At 43.4% G+C, this 20,202-nt stretch overlaps 1 protein-coding gene across 2 annotated transcripts in view; it reads right to left on the bottom strand.

Moving 5' to 3' along the window:
• Nucleotides 1-20,202, bottom strand: part of PIP4K2C (phosphatidylinositol-5-phosphate 4-kinase type 2 gamma) — a 39,348-nt gene that overhangs the window by 12,075 nt on the left and 7,071 nt on the right. For both annotated transcript variants that reach the window (XM_061614664.1, XM_061614665.1), the window contains 5 exons: nucleotides 16,650-16,747; nucleotides 14,478-14,574; nucleotides 12,440-12,583; nucleotides 10,333-10,479; nucleotides 77-115 (listed from right to left, as the gene is read on the bottom strand). In XM_061614664.1, coding sequence (XP_061470648.1) covers nucleotides 77-115; nucleotides 10,333-10,479; nucleotides 12,440-12,583; nucleotides 14,478-14,574; nucleotides 16,650-16,747 — 525 coding nt within the window. The remainder of the gene's footprint in view (nucleotides 1-76; nucleotides 116-10,332; nucleotides 10,480-12,439; nucleotides 12,584-14,477; nucleotides 14,575-16,649; nucleotides 16,748-20,202) is intronic.

Below are 20,202 nucleotides of genomic sequence, written 5' to 3'. Positions count from 1 at the left end.
CAAAAATCACTCCATATCACATCAAACCAGAGGAGAAAACACCACCTTTCCCTAGGCAGCCATAATCTCCAATTACCTTCTCTTTATCACTAGCTTCACGGGATACCAGGGAGCCCTAAAAGAAGCAGAAATACAAACATTAGGAAGCATGGTTCTAAGTTCATAAACTCAAACAGATGTCACTTTCACGGCAAGCATCAAACCAATCTGTTCACGTAAACCATCAGTAAAATTTGTTGGAAACCAAATATTATCATGATTGGAGCAGAGGGGAAAGGGGTGCATAAGCCCATAAGCTGACAAATATCTCAACTTGAAAGTGGTCCCTATAAAAGTACCATTCAGCTAAATATACGTCTCTGATTTCCTATGCTGCAACATTCCATTCTTCATATTATATAAATTTTTAAAAACCCTGATTTTAATATTTCTGTATTGTTGCCTGTGATGTTCCTGCTTATAGTGTAAATATGGTAAGTGCTGTTTATATAGAAAACATATGGTAAGTGGAGTGAAAGAGGAGGGGGGAGTACATGAGCAGTAGAATGCTGGATGATTGGCTGAGCGTTTGAATGGCTGGGAGTATAAATGGAAGAATGACAGTTGAATCTGGGTGGATGTTAGTAGGGTGGAGAAGAAGGTGTTTGGTGGTGGATGTTGGGAGTGTGGAGAAAGAGGGAGTTGGAGTTCTGATTAATAATAAGTCAAGTACAAAACAGGACTAGATGAAACCATACGCTTGCGAAACATTCTAAAACTAATCTTGTTATTTCTGATATTTAATAAATACTTATTTGGTTTACCAAAGGCCTGATCCTTGGCTGGGGGATATACATACCAGAAGGGAGGGCAAGGTAATTACCAAGGTTGAACAGAAACAGTATCTAACGGTGGCAGCGGTGAAGGGAGGAATAATAACAATTCAAGTATCCAGAGCAACCCAGAGTTGTATGCGTTATCTATAAAGATACAAGGGGGTTGGGAACAGCATAAGCACGCAGTCACAAAAGTAACCAGCTAGAGAGAGACTCAGGCAAAGTCTCTGGGAGTATTGGTTATAGGGCGTGACTGGTGGTGCTGCCTAGCAGGGGGATCTAGTGAGATCTGTGCTAGAGCGGAGTGAGAAACCATATAAAGGACGGTCCGGACTGGTGGTATCCCTGGTGGTGCCTAGTGAAAGGCAGTAGCCACAAGCAGGTGGGAACCTGACAGGGAGAACAAGGGAAGGACGTCACATGTGGTGGTAGCGGTGGGATTCGAACCCTAGAGTCCCTAAAAGTGGTGTGGCTAAAAGAAATAACAAATAAAGATTACTTGTGAGAGTGACTGGCAAAGAGTGTGTGGCAAAGTGCGAGTGAACTCCTAAAAACATGGCTGAATATATAAAGATGAAAAGAGAGGAGCTGGTGGAGAAGTGCATAACATTCAATTTACCTCACGAGGGTAAAGGGGTAGATGAGTAGCATTGATAGCATTCGCATCTGTTCAACAAAAACAACCTGTCAGAGAAGAGAACCCAGAAGGGTACTCAAGCAATCCCGCTTATATAGAGTATTTGAGAGAGAAGTTAAAGTTGGAAACTGAGAGATTGAGGATGGAAGGTGCAGAGAAGGAAAAACAGCGGGAGATGGAAATTGAGAGAATGAGAATGGATACTGAAAGGATGAGAATGGGGTTTGAGGAGAGGGAGAAGCAATGAGCATTGGATGCTGAGATACAGGTGGAAAAGTTAAAATTTGAAAGAGAGAAGTTTCATTTTGATGAAACAAGAAAGGACAGAAATGAAACCAAAATAAAGGTTACACCAAAAGATTTTGCGGTGTTTGAACCTGGACAAAACCCACAGATTTACCTCAACACCTTCGAAAAGGCAGCTCAGATGTGGGGGCTACCGGAGGATAAATATATGCAATATTTATCAAATCTGATCAAAGGGGAATTGGCAGAGGTATACCAATATTTCCCCTCAGACAGGCCCGTCACATATGCCGAGTTTAAAGAGGCAGTGTACAAAAGATTCAGACTGGGACCTGACTACTTTAGGAAGTTATTTCGAAACTGTCAGATCCAAGCAGGCAGGACTTTTGTTGAACTGGGAGCAAAATTGATGGACATATTTGGAAAGTGGATGGGAAGTGCCAAAGCTCAGTCAGTGGAAGAGGTGAAAAGCCTCATGATACTGCATCAATTATACCATCAGTTACCACCAGAAATAAGGCTCCTTGTCAAAGACCGTTCCCCTACATCTGTTCAAAAGGCTGCAGAGTTGGCAGATCGCTTTGCCTCCAATAGAACTGGCTGGGTGGGGAAAACATCAAGAGAGTTTAAACCCAGACCATATAATGGTGGCAGAAAGGATGTGGTACCACAGCGAGTGAGTCCTCCAATAAAGTCTGAAGGCCACAGGACACCCCAGAGCGGATCTGTGTACCCTAAAATGGAGGAGAAATTATGTTATAAATGTGGTACACCGGGGCACCTACGTTTTCAATGTGAGGTTGCCAACCCCATTGGTAATCCTGCTCAGGGAAGGGCAGTGAAAACAGAACCAAGGGAGTTAGAAACGAAGAAGGTTCAGTTCTGCCAGATAAACTGGACAGAGGTAAAAAACTTTGATTCGAGTCTGAGGGAAGAAGTGAGTGTGCAAGGGGCAAATTATTGGGCATTGCTTGATACTGGTGCTGCTCAGACGTTACTGAGGCCAGATTTGATAAAATCTGACGAAATATTACCTCAGGAAACTGTGACAATCCAAGGAGTGAGGGGTGAACCAGAAAGCATACCCATGGCCCTGATAAAATTAAAGTGGAGAGGAAAGGAGGAAATGTGTAAAGTAGGTATTAATGCCCAACAACAAGAACCAGTGATACTGGGAAGAGATGTTATGGGGGCACAAGGAAAAATATATGTGGTGACCAGACAACAACTTGGCAAAGCAACAGAAACCATGTTAACAGAGGCCGAAGAAAACAGGGTGGAACCTGTTATCGAGCCTAAGGTCGCCATAGCAGCCCCTGGCAGGCCTGCTAAAAGAGACAAACTATTGAATGGTCTCTAGTGAAGAGGCAGAGCAGTTCAGGGAAGAGCTGGATAAGGATGCAGGTTTGAAGCAAATGAAGGACCAAGCCCTTACACAAAAGATTCCCTTTACTGACAATCTGAGGAATCAAACTGTGTGTGAGAATGGGATTTTATATAGACTGTGGATGCCTGCTGAGAGAGAGAATGAATGTGAACCAGTGAAACAATTGATGGTACCTAGCAAATACAGAGCCAGATTGCTAGAGGTAGCCCATGATGTCCCATGTGCAGGGCATCTTGGAATAAAGAAGACCAAGAAAAGATTGGCTGCACACTATTATTGGCCAAATATTTCTAAAGACGTAAAACGATATTGTTTATCTTGTGACATATGCCAAAAGGTGGGGAAAAGTGGAGTAAAGACAAAAGCACCATTGAAGCCCCTTCCTATAATAGGACAACCCTTTTATAGAGTGGGAATAGATTTGGTGGGCCCTTTTTCCAAACCCACAAGGCATGGCAAGAAATATCTATTGGTGGTGGTGGATTTTGCCACCAGATACCCAGACGCTGAAGCACTAAGATCCGTGGAAGCCCCTGTAGTGGCAGAGGCTTTATTAAAAATCTTTATGAGACTGGGTTTCCCTCATGAAGTGTTGACGGATCAAGGCAGTGTATTCATGGGAGAAGTGATGCAATGTATGTGGAAGTGTTGTGGTCTAAAATATTTAAAGACAACTACTTACCATCCAGCAACTAATGGGTTAACTGAAAGATTCAATGGGGTTCTGAAGGGCATGATAAGAAGTTATGTTCAAGATCACCCACAAGACTGGGATGAACGTTTGGGGTGCTTCTTATTTGCATACAGAGAAGTCCCTCAGGAGTCAACAGGCTTCTCACCCTTTGAACTGATGTTTGCTAGAAAAGTGAGGGGACCTTTGGAACTGTTAAAAAATTCATGGGAAGGGACCCTGGGAGAGTACAAAACATCTGTAGTCGATTTTGTATTAGACTTCTGCAACAAATTAGCATCAATGATGGAAGTTGTGCAAAAGAATTTAAGTCAAGCTCAGCAGAAGCAAAGTTACTGGTATGATAGAACAGACAGAGAACGTGTGTATGATGTGGGAGATATGGTTATGGCATTCATACCCAGGAAACATGATAAATTACAGGCCAACTGGGAGGGACCATATACCATAAGGGAAAAGCTTGACACAGTGACGTATGTGATAACCACAGACCAATTAAAAAAACATAAAGAGGTTCATGTAAATATGTTGAAACCTTATCACACCAGGGATGCAAAGGTGTTGCAAGTTACCTTATTCCCTGAGGGAAGTGGGCCTGAACTTCCAGATTTGGTACAGGAAAGCAAAGCAAAAGGAGGGGTAGATCAATTGGAATGGTCGGAGGAGGTGAAGGAAGAAGTCAAGAAAGAGATTCTAAGAGTTTAAAAAAATTATGGGGATCTCTTCAGCAATAAACCTGGCCGAACCAGTATAGCCAGACATTCAATTGATACTGGAAATCATGCCCCAATCAGATCTGTTCCGTACCGTGTGAATGGGAAAGTTTTGAATGAAATTAGAAAGGAGGTTGAAGACATGTTGGAACTAGGAGTGATCAGGGAATCCATCAGTCCCTGGGCCTCAAGTATTGTACTGGTTCCGAAAAAAGATGGAACCACAAGGTTTTGTATTGATTATCGTTTAATCAATAAAATTACTGTCCCAGATGCGTATCCTATGCCTAGGGTGGGCGCAATGTTAGAGCTATTGGGAGCAGCAACCATTATCTCTACCATAGATCTGTGTAAAGGATTTTGGCAGATGGAATTAGACGAGCAATCCAGAGCCAAAACTGCCTTCAGTACACCAGATGGGTTATATGAGTTTGTGATTTTACCCATGGGACTAAGGAACTCACCAAGTTCTTTTCAGAGACTAATTAATACTGTGTTGCGAGGCATGTCAGATTTTGCAGTGGCCTATATAGATGATGTGGCCATTTTCCGTAAATTTGTAAAAGATTTTGGGGAAATCGCAACCCCCTTGCATGAGCTAACAAGGAAAAAGTTTGCTGAGTGTGTGGTGTGGTATGAATGTCAAAAGGCTTGAATCTGGGTGGATGTTGGGAGTGTGGAGAAAGAGGGAGTTGGAGTTCTGATTAATAATAAGTCAAGTACAAAACAGGAATGGTTTCATTGCAACACAGTATTAATTATGGAGCAAAGTTGAGGCAATACAATCGTGGCCCATCCCCTTAACTAAGAAACAAGTTAGGGCATTTTTAGGTTTCCTTGTTAGCTCATGCAAGGGGGTTGCGATTTCCCCAAAATCTTTTACAAATTTACGGTAAAAACCAGCCACACCTAAAAATGCCCTAACTTGTTTCTGAGTTAAGGGGATGGGCCACGATTGTATTGCCTCAACTTTGCTCCATAAGGGGGTAGAAATCCAAATAGGGATCCAGTTATCTCAAAGAGTGCCTTGCCCAGTATCAACCATCCTGGACCCTACAATCAGCAGGTGAGGCCTTGCTGGTGATGCTGCCACCAGGGGTTACCCAGCTGGCGATGACCCAAGACAAGGCCTTTTCAGTGGTGGCTCCCCATTTGTGGAATGCCTTCCCCAGTGAGGTGCATCTGTCTCTGTCACTATTAACTTTTAGGAGGAATCTGAAAACATTCCTGTTTACCCAGGCATTTGATGGTTGAAGGGGACTGTTCCTGGCAACCCAGAGATCACTGGATTAATATTTTTAATTGTTTTCAGAATGATTTTCTTGTTGTTGATGTTAAATTGTTTCATTGATATGTTTGGTGCCCTGGGCTCCTTTGGGAGGAAGGACCGGATATAAATTCCTTTTTTAATAATAACAACAACAATAACAGTAGTTGTAGTAACAGTAAAAACAGTCTTTTTATACATTATGAAGTTGTGTTGTCATGATCAGATAAAAGATAACAATTTTGTCAAAATTGTTTCTATCAGCAAGCCTAACAGGGATTCCAGCCATAATTCTGTTCCTAGGGGCCATTACAACGGGCAGGGTAAGGCCAATATTCTAATTTACACCATCTGCAGACCAGAAAGGCACTGGTCCAGAGGCAAGAAATGTCTGCTTCTCCTCCATCCAGACAGGCTGAGGGCACAATCTGAAATCAAAATGCTGCAATGTAAACATCGGTGATGGCACTCTGCATAACCCTTTTTACTGTGCAAATTAATTACAGACTTTATTCATTTCAACCATCTAAGGCAAGCAATTATATTCCCTCCCACTTCACAGGAGGGGGACAGGAGGCTGAAAAAGCGTGAGTTGCTAAGGCTAGCCACAGCATTCTTGACGTAGCCAAAATATGAACCCAGGTCTCACCCATTAAGTTCAAAAAGCTTTGCTTGGTCAGTATTATTTATTATTTATTTATTCGATTTATTAGTCGCCCATCTGGCTGGTTACCCAGTACCCAGTAGGCACTTGTCTGTTTGTTAAGACTTTAGATGTCAGGATGGAAACCTTTCTCAGCATTTTTAAAATGCAAGAATTATACCACAGTTTTATTGGCTTACATCAGTTCTGTGCCTTCACGCATTGTAAGAAAACACAAAACATTCTTGATGCAGCAATGCCTAAGTGTGGAGGGAGCCTGTCAACACCAGCTCAGAGGCCCCCAAGCCCATCTGCTCTTGGCCCCCTTGCTTCTTCTGTTCTCTCACTCCAGCCTTCTGCCAAGATGCTCCCCAAAGCCTCCCCTTCCTTCTCTGTCATCAATGTCTTTGTTCAATCCCACTTGCAGAGCCTTTCTTGGATCATACCGTCCCACTTTTTCTGTGCTGTCATTCACCAGCTTAGCCTACCTTGTTATCATTACTTCTATTTCCAGTGTTCAGGCTGAGAGTGCCATTGCATTATTATTGTTGTTATTACAAATGAGAAAAAGAAAAATGGGGGGGGGAGAAGTGAAGGAAAAAGAAAGCCCATCAGCTCACATTAAGGATGCGAGTGCCATTGCTGATGTAGCCAGAATGGCACCACCCACACACAAGATGGAGGTCTCAGCAGGAGGCCTAGGGGAATCCCAAGGCTTGCAGAAGGACCAAACAGATTTTTAGAAAACACATCTAAGGAGAAAACAACAACCCCAAAACGACACAATGAGGACTGAGCATGTTCAATGGCCACAGATTGCTGACCAATTGCTTGGGGGGGGGGTTAAACAGAAAACCATGCAGGGGAGGGGAAATGGCAGCACTTAGCTCTTTCCTGACCCTCAAGAGGTGCTGAGTAACAGTATAGCCTTGAAATGCAGCCTCTTGCCCCCATAGAAGACATCCTATCTCTAAAGCATCACAGGAAGATGCCTGTGCACCTCTCTTGAAAAGGTTATCATAACAGAAGTGAAAATTTCTTCACACATTTCCATAGGATCACTTTGATGCCCATATCTCAAACAGGGATTGACAACATCTGGAAAGCCTTGCAGGGTTTTTGTCAGAGGAACCCAAGTTCTACTTAATAAAAAGGAGAGAGACTCTAGTCCTCATGACTGCAGATGTAATTTAAAAAAATGTGACAGGAAAAGTGCTCAAGGATAAGAAACAAGCAGTCAGTGCAAAGCAGCCCAAAACTCTTGTATTCAACTCAACCGCATAGCATGTTCTTTCTTTCCCTGCCGTCCCCCTCCCAGATGGCTTGAACGAGTTTTTATATTTAACGGTAATAACTTCAGAGTAAGTAATATGAATATCACCATCAGTCAGGTCAATTAACATATCGAAGTAACACTAACTGCATCCCTTTATAATTCGCCCATCAGCTATGATCCTAGTTAACTCCATTATAAAAGATCTATATAACCTTGCTGCAGGAAAATTTGCTCTGGGTCAGATTTAATGATGTATGACCAGGCTGAAGGCAGAGCGGAGCGGGCATGATCTGTCTCATTTTCCTAGCTTAGTTTTCTGGGACATACACATACAGTAGTACTGACCTTGCATTGGATACAGGTCATGTACTGAATTAATTCCCTGAGGAAAGAGGGGGGACCACTTCATGGCAATATCGAAAGAGGGAGGGGACATTTAATCAGCAGTGGAAGCTACATGTTGCCTAAGAGAGAATAAAGCACAGGCCTATCAGAGAAGGTCTCTACCACAACCTTCAACTCAGTTTAACTGCTCGGCAATGTTTCTGCAGGGCAAGTACTCAAGGAGGGCTTTGGCAAGAGAGTGCAGTGACTGTTCAGCAGCCTCCAGAATGCCAAGGAAGGAGGAGTTGCGTGCCATCTTCAAATCAGAAGAGGATGCCCTTCTTTGGATATACAACTCAGCCAAATACATTTTAATTGGCTTACTGGCTGGAAGAAGACCAAAAGGGAACTTTCTGCCCAGCATAGACCCAAAGAGGCATCTCTGAACTTAGAAGCGACACATAACCTAAGGGGAAAACGATGGGCTCCTGGCCTTGGAGACAGCTATTTTTTTTAACAGAAAGGGCCATCAGTGCACATGGTACTTTGGAGACCAACATAAGCAAAAGACAGTCCTTTGCTCCAAGGAGTTTATTATCTAAATTTAGACACCATTGTTGGGTTTGGAGGAAGGGAAAAGGCAGCATATGGAACAAATCCATATGCAAATCCAGTTACTCACACACAGGTTTCGTTTCAGGTGGGAAGGAGAACTAAGGGGTGAAGCCAAAGGATTTATAGAAGAGGAGAGTTTGGAACTGGGGTTTGAAGGATGAGAGAGGGAAGTTCTGGGCTTAAGGGGCAGCAAGGTATTGTGGGCAAGTAGGAAAGCCTCAGGTAGCTCAAGATGGGAGAGCTGGAGGAACAAGCTCTTCATTCATTCATTTTTTTTTTATCATACTGCTTTTTACTCTACCTGTTTCTCCACAACCTCTGTAGTTATCCACGGTCATTGGAGTATAGCCCAGAAGAACCACAGCCTCTCTCTGCATTTGCATCAACAGCTGCTGAAACAGTGACCCCTCCAAGTGAAGATGTTTCACTTCCCGGAGGCAGAGCTAGTCACCCAGATGAAGCTGCAGTTCTATGTAAGACTCAGTCTGGGTTGGCTGGTCACTGAAGCAACATTCAAGCCTGCGCATGCATTTAAGCTTCAAATGCAGCTTTTCAGGATGCTACCCAGTTTACTTGACTTTGCCTTACTAAAACTTGACCTCTGCTTTGCTTCAACTTTGCCTTACCAGAATTGTATCTGAATGTATTTGCTTTATTTGCCTGGCACAGAACAGCACCTCAAGCTTAATAAGCAGATATATGATCACCAGAACAGGGCCAATGCCTCATGTCTTTTAAGCAGATGCCTTTCCCATTCCTGCTTCCAGAGATAATTCAGAGATGGATAAACTGAATCAGGGAGCTCATACGTGCAAATCATGTGCTTTGCCACTGAACAATGCCCCCTGTAGTATCAGTTATACAGCAGGTGTGAATGGTGCTTGGTTACTCATTTATGAAACAGAGAAGCACTTTGTGAGTTACAGTAATTATCAGTACCCAATCTTTTTATAAACAGTCCTACACATTATTTTTGTCTTTACAACTGTTCTGTGACAATTATGCCCATTTTACAGATGAAGAACACAGAGACAGAATTCCTTGCAGACAAGGCTTCTCAGGAGAAAACCCAGGTGTTGCGACTCATCATCACTGTTTGCAGCTTTCTGCCGGATTCCTCTTTCTCTTATATCCCCTGCCCTGGCTCTGTACTCTCATGGAAGAGTGAGGATGATCTGAAAATAGGCACTGACAGGGATGACTTAGGACACATGAGTGTCAGAAAACCAGACCAGAACTTTATAGCGTTTTTTAAACAAGAACAGGACACAGGAAATTGCTGACTCTATCAAGATATAACTACATCCAGTGCCACCTAGTGACTAAACTGTATAATGACACCATTACTTAAGCATCTTCTGAACGCTAGTCATGCCAAAGGGACAGGACTGCAAACTTTTGAACCCAAAAGTAAACATGGGCAAAGTAAGAAAATTTAATAGGAACTCTGTGACATAATCCCATGACAACTTTGTCTTCTGGTGTAAAAATCCAGCACTCTAGCTAGACTGGTCTGTCCGATATATTGGCATTTTACACACAGCACAACATTAAGAGCCAGACATTAAGTACTGCACCCTCCACAACAAGCGGGCCAAGATAACAAGCAGCTGGGAATTTCCAGAGCAAATACAACCTACATACATGGACAAGTTGGGAGCAAGAGATGAACAAAGGGTGCACAGACTTAGCACACACTTTCCACCTGTCCTCATTACCTTCAGATCGTACTTCCTGTGCACGGTGAGCCTGTGGCTGAACATGTTCCTCATGACCAGCATGTAGCTCTCCTCACTATCCACGCTGAGCCGGTACATACCCAGGAACTGGGGCAGGAGGGTGCTCCCATGACACTTCACAATGTACTGGAAGAAGACAAAAATAGGTTCAAGTTTTGCCGCATCTCAGTGACTCCAGAACAGAGAAAGCCAAAGGCTTGAACAGGATTGATGCATAGTAGTGGGGTAACTAAAGCAGGAAAGTGGTGGCGGATCTGGAAATGGAATCCTGAAGTCTATCTGTTGGGAGTCCCAGTTCCCAGACCACAACTCTCCTGCCTTTTGGTAGATGAGAGGGTGCTGAAGGCAGGACCTGTTAAGTATTCCATGAGATTGTCAAATGGTACCTTTGAAATATATGGAAATGAATATCTGTATAGGCACTCAAGCGGAATGGGGCTAGTTGGGGCTTTCATTGGTCCAGGTGCGAGAGACTTTGGTACCCTACTCAGCTAGCTATCCCTTGCCACTAGTCCCTGTTATCCAGACCTTTGGATTCCACTGTTCCTTCATTCACCTGCATCTTCTCTCTTGATTACAAAATGGGTGTCTTTCTTGAGCAGCAAGTATACCTAACCCTGGTTAAAAAGACAATCTAGGATCTACCACAATGGCTCAAGAAAGACTAACATTCACCCAACCATCCACATAGTGGAAGGCAACAAATCTCCAGTCACTATTTGTTTGTTTTTACTGGTCACCATCTATAATTAATATCTGGCTTTGCTAATACAAGCATTGCCATGTTTTCCTTTACTTCTCCACTCTGCCTTATGAGGACTGCCTTATGTGACGACTAGTGCTGGAGACAGATCCAAATAACTGCTGACATTTATATATATATTTTAAAAAGAATAGCCATTCTTATTTCAAACACAAATAATGCAGCCTGAAATTTATTTTGCACCCAGCATGGTCTAACCTAATTAAAGTTGGTGTAAGACCCCCTACGTTTCATTCTATGGCAATTATGAAGTGCAAACTAGGGCTTTTCATCATGGCCAGCAATATCCTCCCACTGCCTTTTTTTTTTTTTGGCTTAACATGTAACCTGAAGAAAAGCAGTGGTGGACTCAAAAGCTTGCTCACTACTTTGTGAATTTTAGTTGGCTCTAATAAAAATATTCTCCCAGTGTTGCTATTTGGATTTTCCCCCCCCCCATCGACCAACATGTCTGCCTACATTGTTTGCTTCAAAATCAATCTCGATAGACATGTCTGAGTGTATTTCTGCTACCTACTATCACATGGCCCAAGTGAAGAATTTGATAGCCTGAAGACCAGAGCTTGGAAAAGTTACTTTTTTGAACTACAACTCCCATCAGCCCAATCCAGTGGCCATGCTGGCTGGGGCTGATGGAAGTTGTAGTTCAAAAAAGTAACTTTTCCAAGCTCTGCAAGACAGGGCCTATGCTATGCTTTGAACTTTTGTACAGTGCCGAGATCCGTAAGGTGCTTTCCTTGAAGATTGGCTTTCACTGTTTTTCTGCTGAAAAACAAGTTGCCTGCTCCTAAGGCTGTGAAGAGGAGCTTGAAAACATGCAGCAGTGCCTGCTCAGATTTCAGCAGCGGGTGAGGAACTGAGGACGTCTCCCAGTGGGCAGGAGGAAGGAGTCACATAGAACACTGAAGACCTTTTCATGGCTAGCAGAAATTGAACTGTGCAAACTTGCTTAAATTAAGCCCAACTCTTCAGGGCACAATGATTTGATATTTACTTTTTGTTTGTTTATGTGTTTTTGTTTTTTATGCAGAGGCTTGGCTCCTAAGGTAAGTTAATTTAAAGGAAGTTCACAGAAAGATAATTTCTTCTCCTCTCCTCCCGCTGTACGGTCACCTGCACTCTGAGAAGCCTCTCTGGAGGATCACGGAGTCCTACTGAACAATTGCGGGATGGGGCACAGGTGGCTGCATTGGAGAAGGAGGAGATGGCAGGCTTTTCTTCCATGAAATTCCTTCAGTAAACTTACTTTAGGATCCAGGTCAGAATAAACATCACATACCTATAATCCCACAGAAAAAAAGCATGTTTGAGAACTTGCCTTACCTGGTGGTAGTGGGACAGAAGGCTATGCACATCAGCCACATCTTCACTGGAGATCTCCTTTATCACCAACGTTCTGTCATAGGACAGGAGGAAGCGCCCCGCACCCTCAGTTTCATAGGTCGGTGGACAACGTGTCAGAGAAACCTGAAGAAGTCAGAGAATGAAGCAATGATGACAGAACTCTGTGCCTACGGCCCAAACATGGCTGATGTGTGTTTTTGATTAAACCCATGCCTAACAGAGGGCGGGCAAGAAGAGAATGAGGGGATTTAGTGAAATAAAAGTCTTCCCTGGCTACAGATCAGCAGACAGTTGACTCCTGTAAGCAGCTGAGCAAAATTTCTGAGCTCTAGATCCTCCCTCAAAAGGTCACTTCCTTGTGGTGGTACTCCTTTGGCTGTCACCTTAAAGGTAGCAGTTCCTTTATAAAGGCTCTTAGGGCAATGGGGTGGTGCAGGAAACGCTGAAGCCATGATAGAACTCCTCCTGTTTGTTTCAGCCTCTAATACAGGGTGCCCTCCATATGTTTTTGGACTGCAATTCCCATCATAACTGACCATCGGCTGTACTAGCTGGGACTGTTGAGAATTGTAGTCCAAAATATCTCAAAGGCACCAAAATGGCTACTCCTTGCTCCAGTGTGAGAAACCAGACCAAGAGGTAGAATATACTTTACCGTGGTCCCATGGAAAGCAGCCCAACCCTGCTTAGTTAGAATCCTGAGAATTCCCTCCCTCCGGCTCTCCTTAAAGAAAAGGTAACCCAGAGGAATTCGAAGCACAGAGGGAGATTGCCAGCCAAGTCCTGTTCACAGGGTTTGAGGGACCTGTAGGGTGGGCTTCTCCCTTCTATTGCTATCTCTCATATGCTAATCTTTTCCTCTTCTTTCCCTCCCAAATACTACAAAAGATAAGCCACTCGAGGACAATAAAAGGAAAAGATCCGATAAGTACTTATTCCCTTTAAGTATGACTGAAGCTTCTAGGAGATATCAAGATGGAAGCATTTACCATATTTTTGTGTAGATGTACCAATGCCATCTAGACATAAATGGCCTCATGCCATGACATGCCATTTTTTGGCATTAAATGAAGCACCCCGGAGGTTATACCTTAATTAAAAAATCTAGTTTTATTTCGGTGACTTAGAGAAAGCAAGGAGCTTCACAAACACTGATTTGTTGCAATCCTTACAACACCTTGTACATGTTAGGTCAGCACTGCTACCTTCATACTGCAGATGGGAATGGGGATGAAACAGAGTCGCTTGGAAAGGCCAGCTAGTGAGAAGTTCATGTCAGATGTAAGGTTCAAAGTGGGGACATTGCAATTAATAGCTCTTTCTCTTAACCCTTCCAACTACCGTTGGGTGCGAAGTACCAGACTGGCTATTTGCAACAGCTGTCCTAACTACTGTGGTGCCTAGGCAAGCACATTCAGGAGCAAAGATAATAATATATTGCTGCTGGCAATAGTCCACTGGCTTTATCCTACCTCTGATGCCTCTAGTGATCTTATATGTAGCCCAGTAACTTTACATAGCAACCTTACTTGAGCATGTCTAGTTGAGCAATTTATAAATCCCCCCATTACTTCACACTAGAAGTATACTCTGTAATTTATTAACTGAATTCTAAACCTGCTTTCAAACCAGCATTCTCAGTGTTTTAAAAACAAATGACTGAAGTTGTTCATGATTTTAAATTTAAAGCTAGCAAATACAGATTTAAAACTATAAAACCTGAATAAACCCAGTTACAAAACACCTGTCCATTAGCCTTCGACAGCAAAGGCCATTTCTCTAAAAGCAGGGAGAGAAAAGACCTGGAGGGCATTTCCAGGAAAGAAATTCCACAGCGAGGGTGCCACGATCGAGAAGGCCTTCAAAGTTGTACTTTATCCTCTGAAGTTCATTCAGTATATGAGACCAGCAAGGGGATGGGAGAGGATGGAGGAATACTACATGCCTACTTCTGTTGAGTCGCTAAAGTTTTATGCAAGCTTGTAGGATTTTGAAAAGTAAGAGGAGGTCTGCGCACCTGATAATCCTGGTCATCGATGTTGAAACGTTCACGGAGATTGCGGAAGACCTGTGGGCAGTATTCCTTGAATTTGAAATGGCTGGGCAGGTTTTCTCTGCAAGAGTAGAGCAACAAAGTTAGCTGCTACTCCAAAGCTTGGACTGCACATGTAGCAGAGTGAGATGGAAAAGTGGATTGGACTGTACCACTTTAGACTTCAGGGTGGGATAAATCACATTTTGGAATGCTCCTCTGTTAAAAAAAAAATCTCCCTGTAAGTTTCAGGAAGAATCTAGCACATTGGTGAATTCCCTGTTGTGCTAGTTTCTACTTGCAGGGCAGAGTTTTGTTTTTACACATAAAGCACCATTACAGAGTTTGATTCTTGCACCCTGAAGCAGTACAGTCCATCCCATTACCTTAGGACTCTGCTACATTTATAGTGCAGGCCTGATTGCTCTTCTGCTGCTGTGGAAGGAACAGGTTCTCTGTCGGAAGCACCAAATTATAACTCATACATAACCAAGTCCTTTCCATTTCCTTATCAGAAAGCAAGTTTTTCTGACAAGTGAGCAAAGGCTTTAGCAAGTAAGAGCTACCAAGTCAATCTGGGCATTATCTGAGTAATCTGTGACCCGTGACCCATAATTCCCTCCCTATTAGTCTCCTCTATCACATTGGTGTAATCCTCCATCATTATGCCAATGGTCACATTACCAGACAGGCAGAACAATCTTCCTTTAACACCAAGCATTAGATATCAGGCACAGGAAGGGAAGGAGAATGGGGAATGGAAAAAAGGAAGATTTTTTTTGTCTAGCTTTGCACACGCTGGCAGATTTTTATGTACTTTTACACGGAGAAAGATTCAAAACATGCAATTGCTGAGTTTTCTGAAGTGACACAACTAAGTGGGCAACTTATGGCTTATGCACCCCATGCAGCTCCCAGCACCTACTGAAGATGCCCAATCCTTCCATCCCATCAGAGGTCCGTCCTTCCTCATTCTTTCTTCCTTATTTTTCCTAGCTTTTAAAGGTGTTCCCCACTCCCTTTCTTTGTTGATTTGGAACAGTTAGAAAGGGCACTATTTTATCTGATAAAAATATAAGGATCTTTTAAACAATCTTTTTCCTAATCACATGGTTTGGGGAAAAGGTTTTCCCCTGGCTTCTGCTGTGTGTGTAGCATGCTAAAGTCAGAAAAGAATTACTTTCACTTGCTTTCCAGAGCAGCAACTGTATTGGTTTGTTGAATGCAACCAAGCATTTGAGGCTTACTACTCTTCCCAGAAGTAGAGCTGCATGGGATTGGGAACCCTAAGCCATGGTGAAAACTGGAGCAGGGCAGCCTTCATTTTGTGGATTAGTTAACCCAGAACACCTTTGTTTATGGCTCTGCCCATTGCTGACACGCAGTCCCCAACAGATCACCCTGAAGCAATGAGGGCCTCAACATAAAAAAAGCTTGCCCTTCCCTGTGGTACAGTAATAGAACTGCTGGATCGTGGAGAATTAGACCATGTGACTCCCAGAGCTGTGGAGTCGGTACGCCAGACCTTCGACTCCGACTCCTCTATTTTTCTACTGTCCAACTGACTCCTTCATAAATGGTAAATGTATATTAACTAGTAATAACAAATTTACTGTAGTAAAATGGTAGCACAAGGCATTTCATCATCACCACGTGAATCCAGAGCTTGGAAAAGTTAATTTTTTGAACTACAACTCCCATCAGCCCTAGGGATTGGGCTCGTGGAAGTTCAAAAAAGCAACTTTTCCAAGCTCTGGATTCACGTGGTGGTGATGAAATGCTTTGCGCTACCATTTTACTACAGTAAATTTGTTATTACTAGCTAATATACATTTGCCATTTATGAAGGAGTCGGAGTCAGTACATTTCTACCGACTCCACCCAATATTGCTCCCGACTCTGACTCCACCTCCACAGCCCTGGTGATTCCTCCCCCGCTCAGGACAACATGTAGACTACACTCTTAAAATCAAATTGTTACTAATAGTTGTCTTTAAGCTGAAAAGATGGGGTATGATGAGAGTTCAACAACTTCTGGAGGGCACCACTTTTGTCTTCTGCCTGAGATACTGGTGGGGAAGCACTAATCAGTGCAAAAGTTAGACTAAGACGACCATGAGCCTTATGTTCTTATACATATACACCCCTTTTCCTCACCTGTTGAAGAGATGATTGTTCACCTTTATTTTGGAATTGGCTTTGAAGTCATCAGGAAGCAGCATCACTGGCTGAGGAACTTGACTCAGTTCATTTATCTAAAGAGTGAAAGCAAAGGTAAAGCCATTGGCTTCTCTAAGACGAGGCAGGACAAGTCAGTCCATCGCAGAGCCACCAAGGTCTGGTGGGCAAAGCCTTGAGAAGAGAGTCAGGATGAGAGGAGATGACACGTAGCCCAATGACATATAATTCCAACTTGGGCAATTCATGAGATTAGGAGAGGCAATGAAGCTATGCTGTTAGTCTTCCCAAGGGTATCAGCAGGGTGGGCCTTTGGGAAAGGGCAATGGCTCAGTGGTAGAGCATCTGCTTCACATGTATAAGGTCTCAGGTTCCAATTTCTGGCACCTCCAGGTAGGGTTGGGAAATGATCCTGCTCTGAAATCCTGGACAGCTGCGGTGAGCCATCATAGCAATACTGACCTGGATGGACCAGTGGCCTGACTTGGTATAAGGCCGCTTCCACTGCTTCTAGAGTAGTGCTTCTAGAAATAACAAGCAATAGCATATCCTAAAAGAGTCCCATGCTCAGTTTCAAAGCTGCATCAAGACAGCCTATGAAAATGTATTGATATATACATATTTACAAGAACAGACCTCCAGAAGGCTTGGAGGGTCAACACATAAATCCAGCAGTTTAGACAGTATTAGCCTATGAAGTCTAAGCTAGAGGCACATAACTGGGAACTGCCAGCCAAGACGGGCTTCTGATAAAGACAACCAAAGAGGAAGGTTATACCAGAGGATTAAGAGCTCCAAGGAAAAAGTTGTTTTAGTCCAGGGGTCCAAAATTTGGGGGCATGTAGAATTCTGAGAAAGTGCTGACAATGTCAGTCACAAAATAGATTGCCACAGGGCACGGAAAGGAAAAAATGTGAAGGTTGGATGAAAAAATGTATCCTCTTGTATTCACATTATTTTTACACAGGATTCCCCCCAAGCCATATCAAATCAAAGTCTCCTGTAAAAATCACAGATCCAGCACTTGTCTCTGCCACTATGGCACAAACACAGATCCTTGGCATGAATCCACATGCCACAGTAGCACTAGCAAGCACTGGATATGTGGTTTTTTATGGTGCCATCCACAGAAACCAATATTAGCTTTAATTTGGTGGTGGCCTGGGGGGCATGCCTTGTAAAAAATCATAAGGATCCATGCCTTGGATCCACGTTTTTGTGCCATGGTGGTACTGCCCCCCCCATATTGCTACTTCCCTTTTACACACCTTCTACCTTTATGTTCCTCATAAGCACATCCATCACAGCTCACTATCTCCTTCCTTCTGAACAAAATTTAGAAGGGACGGGAGGGTGTACAAACGAAGGGGAAGCGGTTGTTTTAAATGAAGGATGGGGAAAAGGATCCGGACTGCAGGCCAGATCCTTTTCATTCCCAAACCCTGTAGCCTATGTTTGACAGGCAGGCAAGCCACCCGCCTGACAACCATCTGACATCACAATGTCATCAGGTGACCAATTTTTGCATAGCACCATCCACATCAATTGCTTTAAACTTTGTGCAGGTGACAGAGCATGAGGAACTGCTCTGAGCAGGGAGAGCAGAAAAAAGCCTCCAGATATCTAATTTGTGTTGCAGCAGGGTCAAGTCCTCTCACAAACACCACATTGGGGACCCTAATTTTAGTAAAACAGCCACATATCTGCTCTCAAATTCCAGCAGCATCAGAACTTTTATGCTTTTGACCAGGGCTCAACTACGACAGTGAACTCATTTGGGGGCTGTGCTCAGTTGTACCATCTAAAAGTTTCTTACACTCGGGAACATCTTGCTTATGGAGAAAGGCTTAAAAATCCGAAGGGAGGTACAGAATTTGGGGGTGGGGGAGGGAGTATGAATGATGCAGTGAGACAGAAAGGCTGTTCTTTTTCAACTGGCTGAAATTAGTCTTGTTCTCAGTGAAGTCCTAGACCTGTGTCTGGCAATATCACTTCAGATAGCAGGTGGAGGCTCACATAATTGGATATTCCTCCAATCCCTGCACACAGAAGACTAGCATATTAGAGAGCAGGCTAGCTTGAAACCATTCGCCAACATGAATGCGAATCCAAAGGAGGTCTCTCAGCAGTCTTTGCTTACAAGGGAGGCATAAGCTAGAGACCCTGTTCAGAAAAGGGGGCCACTAGCCTGCATGCAGACCTGGAAAAAAAATCACACCAGCTGACTTTGGAGTATATTTGGACCCCAATGAGATTTCCAATGGAAGGATGGGGTCACTTTGTGCACCAGAGACCTTTTGTTGTTGTTCACCACAAGTGTGCCTGACACTATCAAAGCACCTTGAGCCAAAAAACACTTATTCAGAGGAGGTAGAATTTTTCTGGCTCCTTCTACATGCATGTTGAGTACACTAGGTATATGGGGGGTGCCGTGGGGTTTCTTTGCTTGTTTCTGTGCAGAAGGAAGACGGTACACGGTAACTGGCTGAAATCTGGGGATGTTGTAAGGGTGACAGTTTGTGGCAATGTCTTAGAAGAACAGCCATGTAGGTCTACTAATGTGTAAATTACACAATAAAAGGCATAAATTTGCCCCCAGGGCTTCTAAGGTATATTTGGCCACAGTGATTGTTTGTTTCCAAAAGGAAAACACTAAGTGGTAATTGGCTGAAATTTGGGGAATGTTGTACATGTTAAAATGTGCGACAATGCCCTAGAATGACCTCCCTGTAGGTTTACTTATGTGTGAATTGCACAATGAAAAGTGCACCTGGGGTCCAAAAGTATCCCACAAGTCTGCATGAATGCTAGCACAGATGTAGTCAAGGCCTATCTGTGGTTATTAGGTACCATAACTAAACATGGAAACTCATGATCAGAGAAAATGGGTGTCTCACTTTCAGGTGCTGGGGACAAACATCAGAGAAAGGTATGGAAGCAGAGAGGTATGAAGTACTGAGGCGGGAGGGAAGGGATGAGCTCTGGCAAAATCTTTCACTCACATTCATCAATAAAACACAGAATGCATTTCCAGGTCTCAGGATACTTCCCCTCCCCCCAGTGTGCTTCTCCTGTGAGATTTCCCAGGGGCATCTAGCTAGCCACTGCAGAAGGTAGAATACTAGGCTAAGATGACCTTTTGGCTGACCCAGTAAGTTCTTAAGGCTCTATTGGAAGCAGCAGCCAGCTGCAAATCCAGAGCTTGGAAAAGTTACTTTTTTGAACTACAACTCCCCTCAGCCCAATCCAGTGGCCATGCTGGCTGGGGCTGATGGGAGTTGTAGTTCAAAAAAGTAACTTTTCCAAGCTCTGTGCAAATCCATAAATAACCCACGATAACTAGCAACACAGGGGCTATGGCCCAACTGGTTCGTCCTTGTTCATGTAGATATGACTTATCCTAGGATCAAATCTCTGAGATAATAGCTCTGAGTTAATCCCCTCTGAAACGTGATTGTGTGAACAAGTCCAAAGCAGAACTATCAAAATGGAGCTTTGCTGTGGCTTCCTTATTGGGGAGAGCAAACCTTCC

The sequence above is a fragment of the Rhineura floridana genome, chromosome 3 (assembly GCF_030035675.1).
Source record: "Rhineura floridana isolate rRhiFlo1 chromosome 3, rRhiFlo1.hap2, whole genome shotgun sequence".
In the NCBI taxonomy this organism is placed as follows: domain Eukaryota; kingdom Metazoa; phylum Chordata; class Lepidosauria; order Squamata; family Rhineuridae; genus Rhineura; species Rhineura floridana.
Note: the sequence above shows the minus strand (reverse complement) of the source record. Positions and strands in the feature narration are given on the sequence as shown.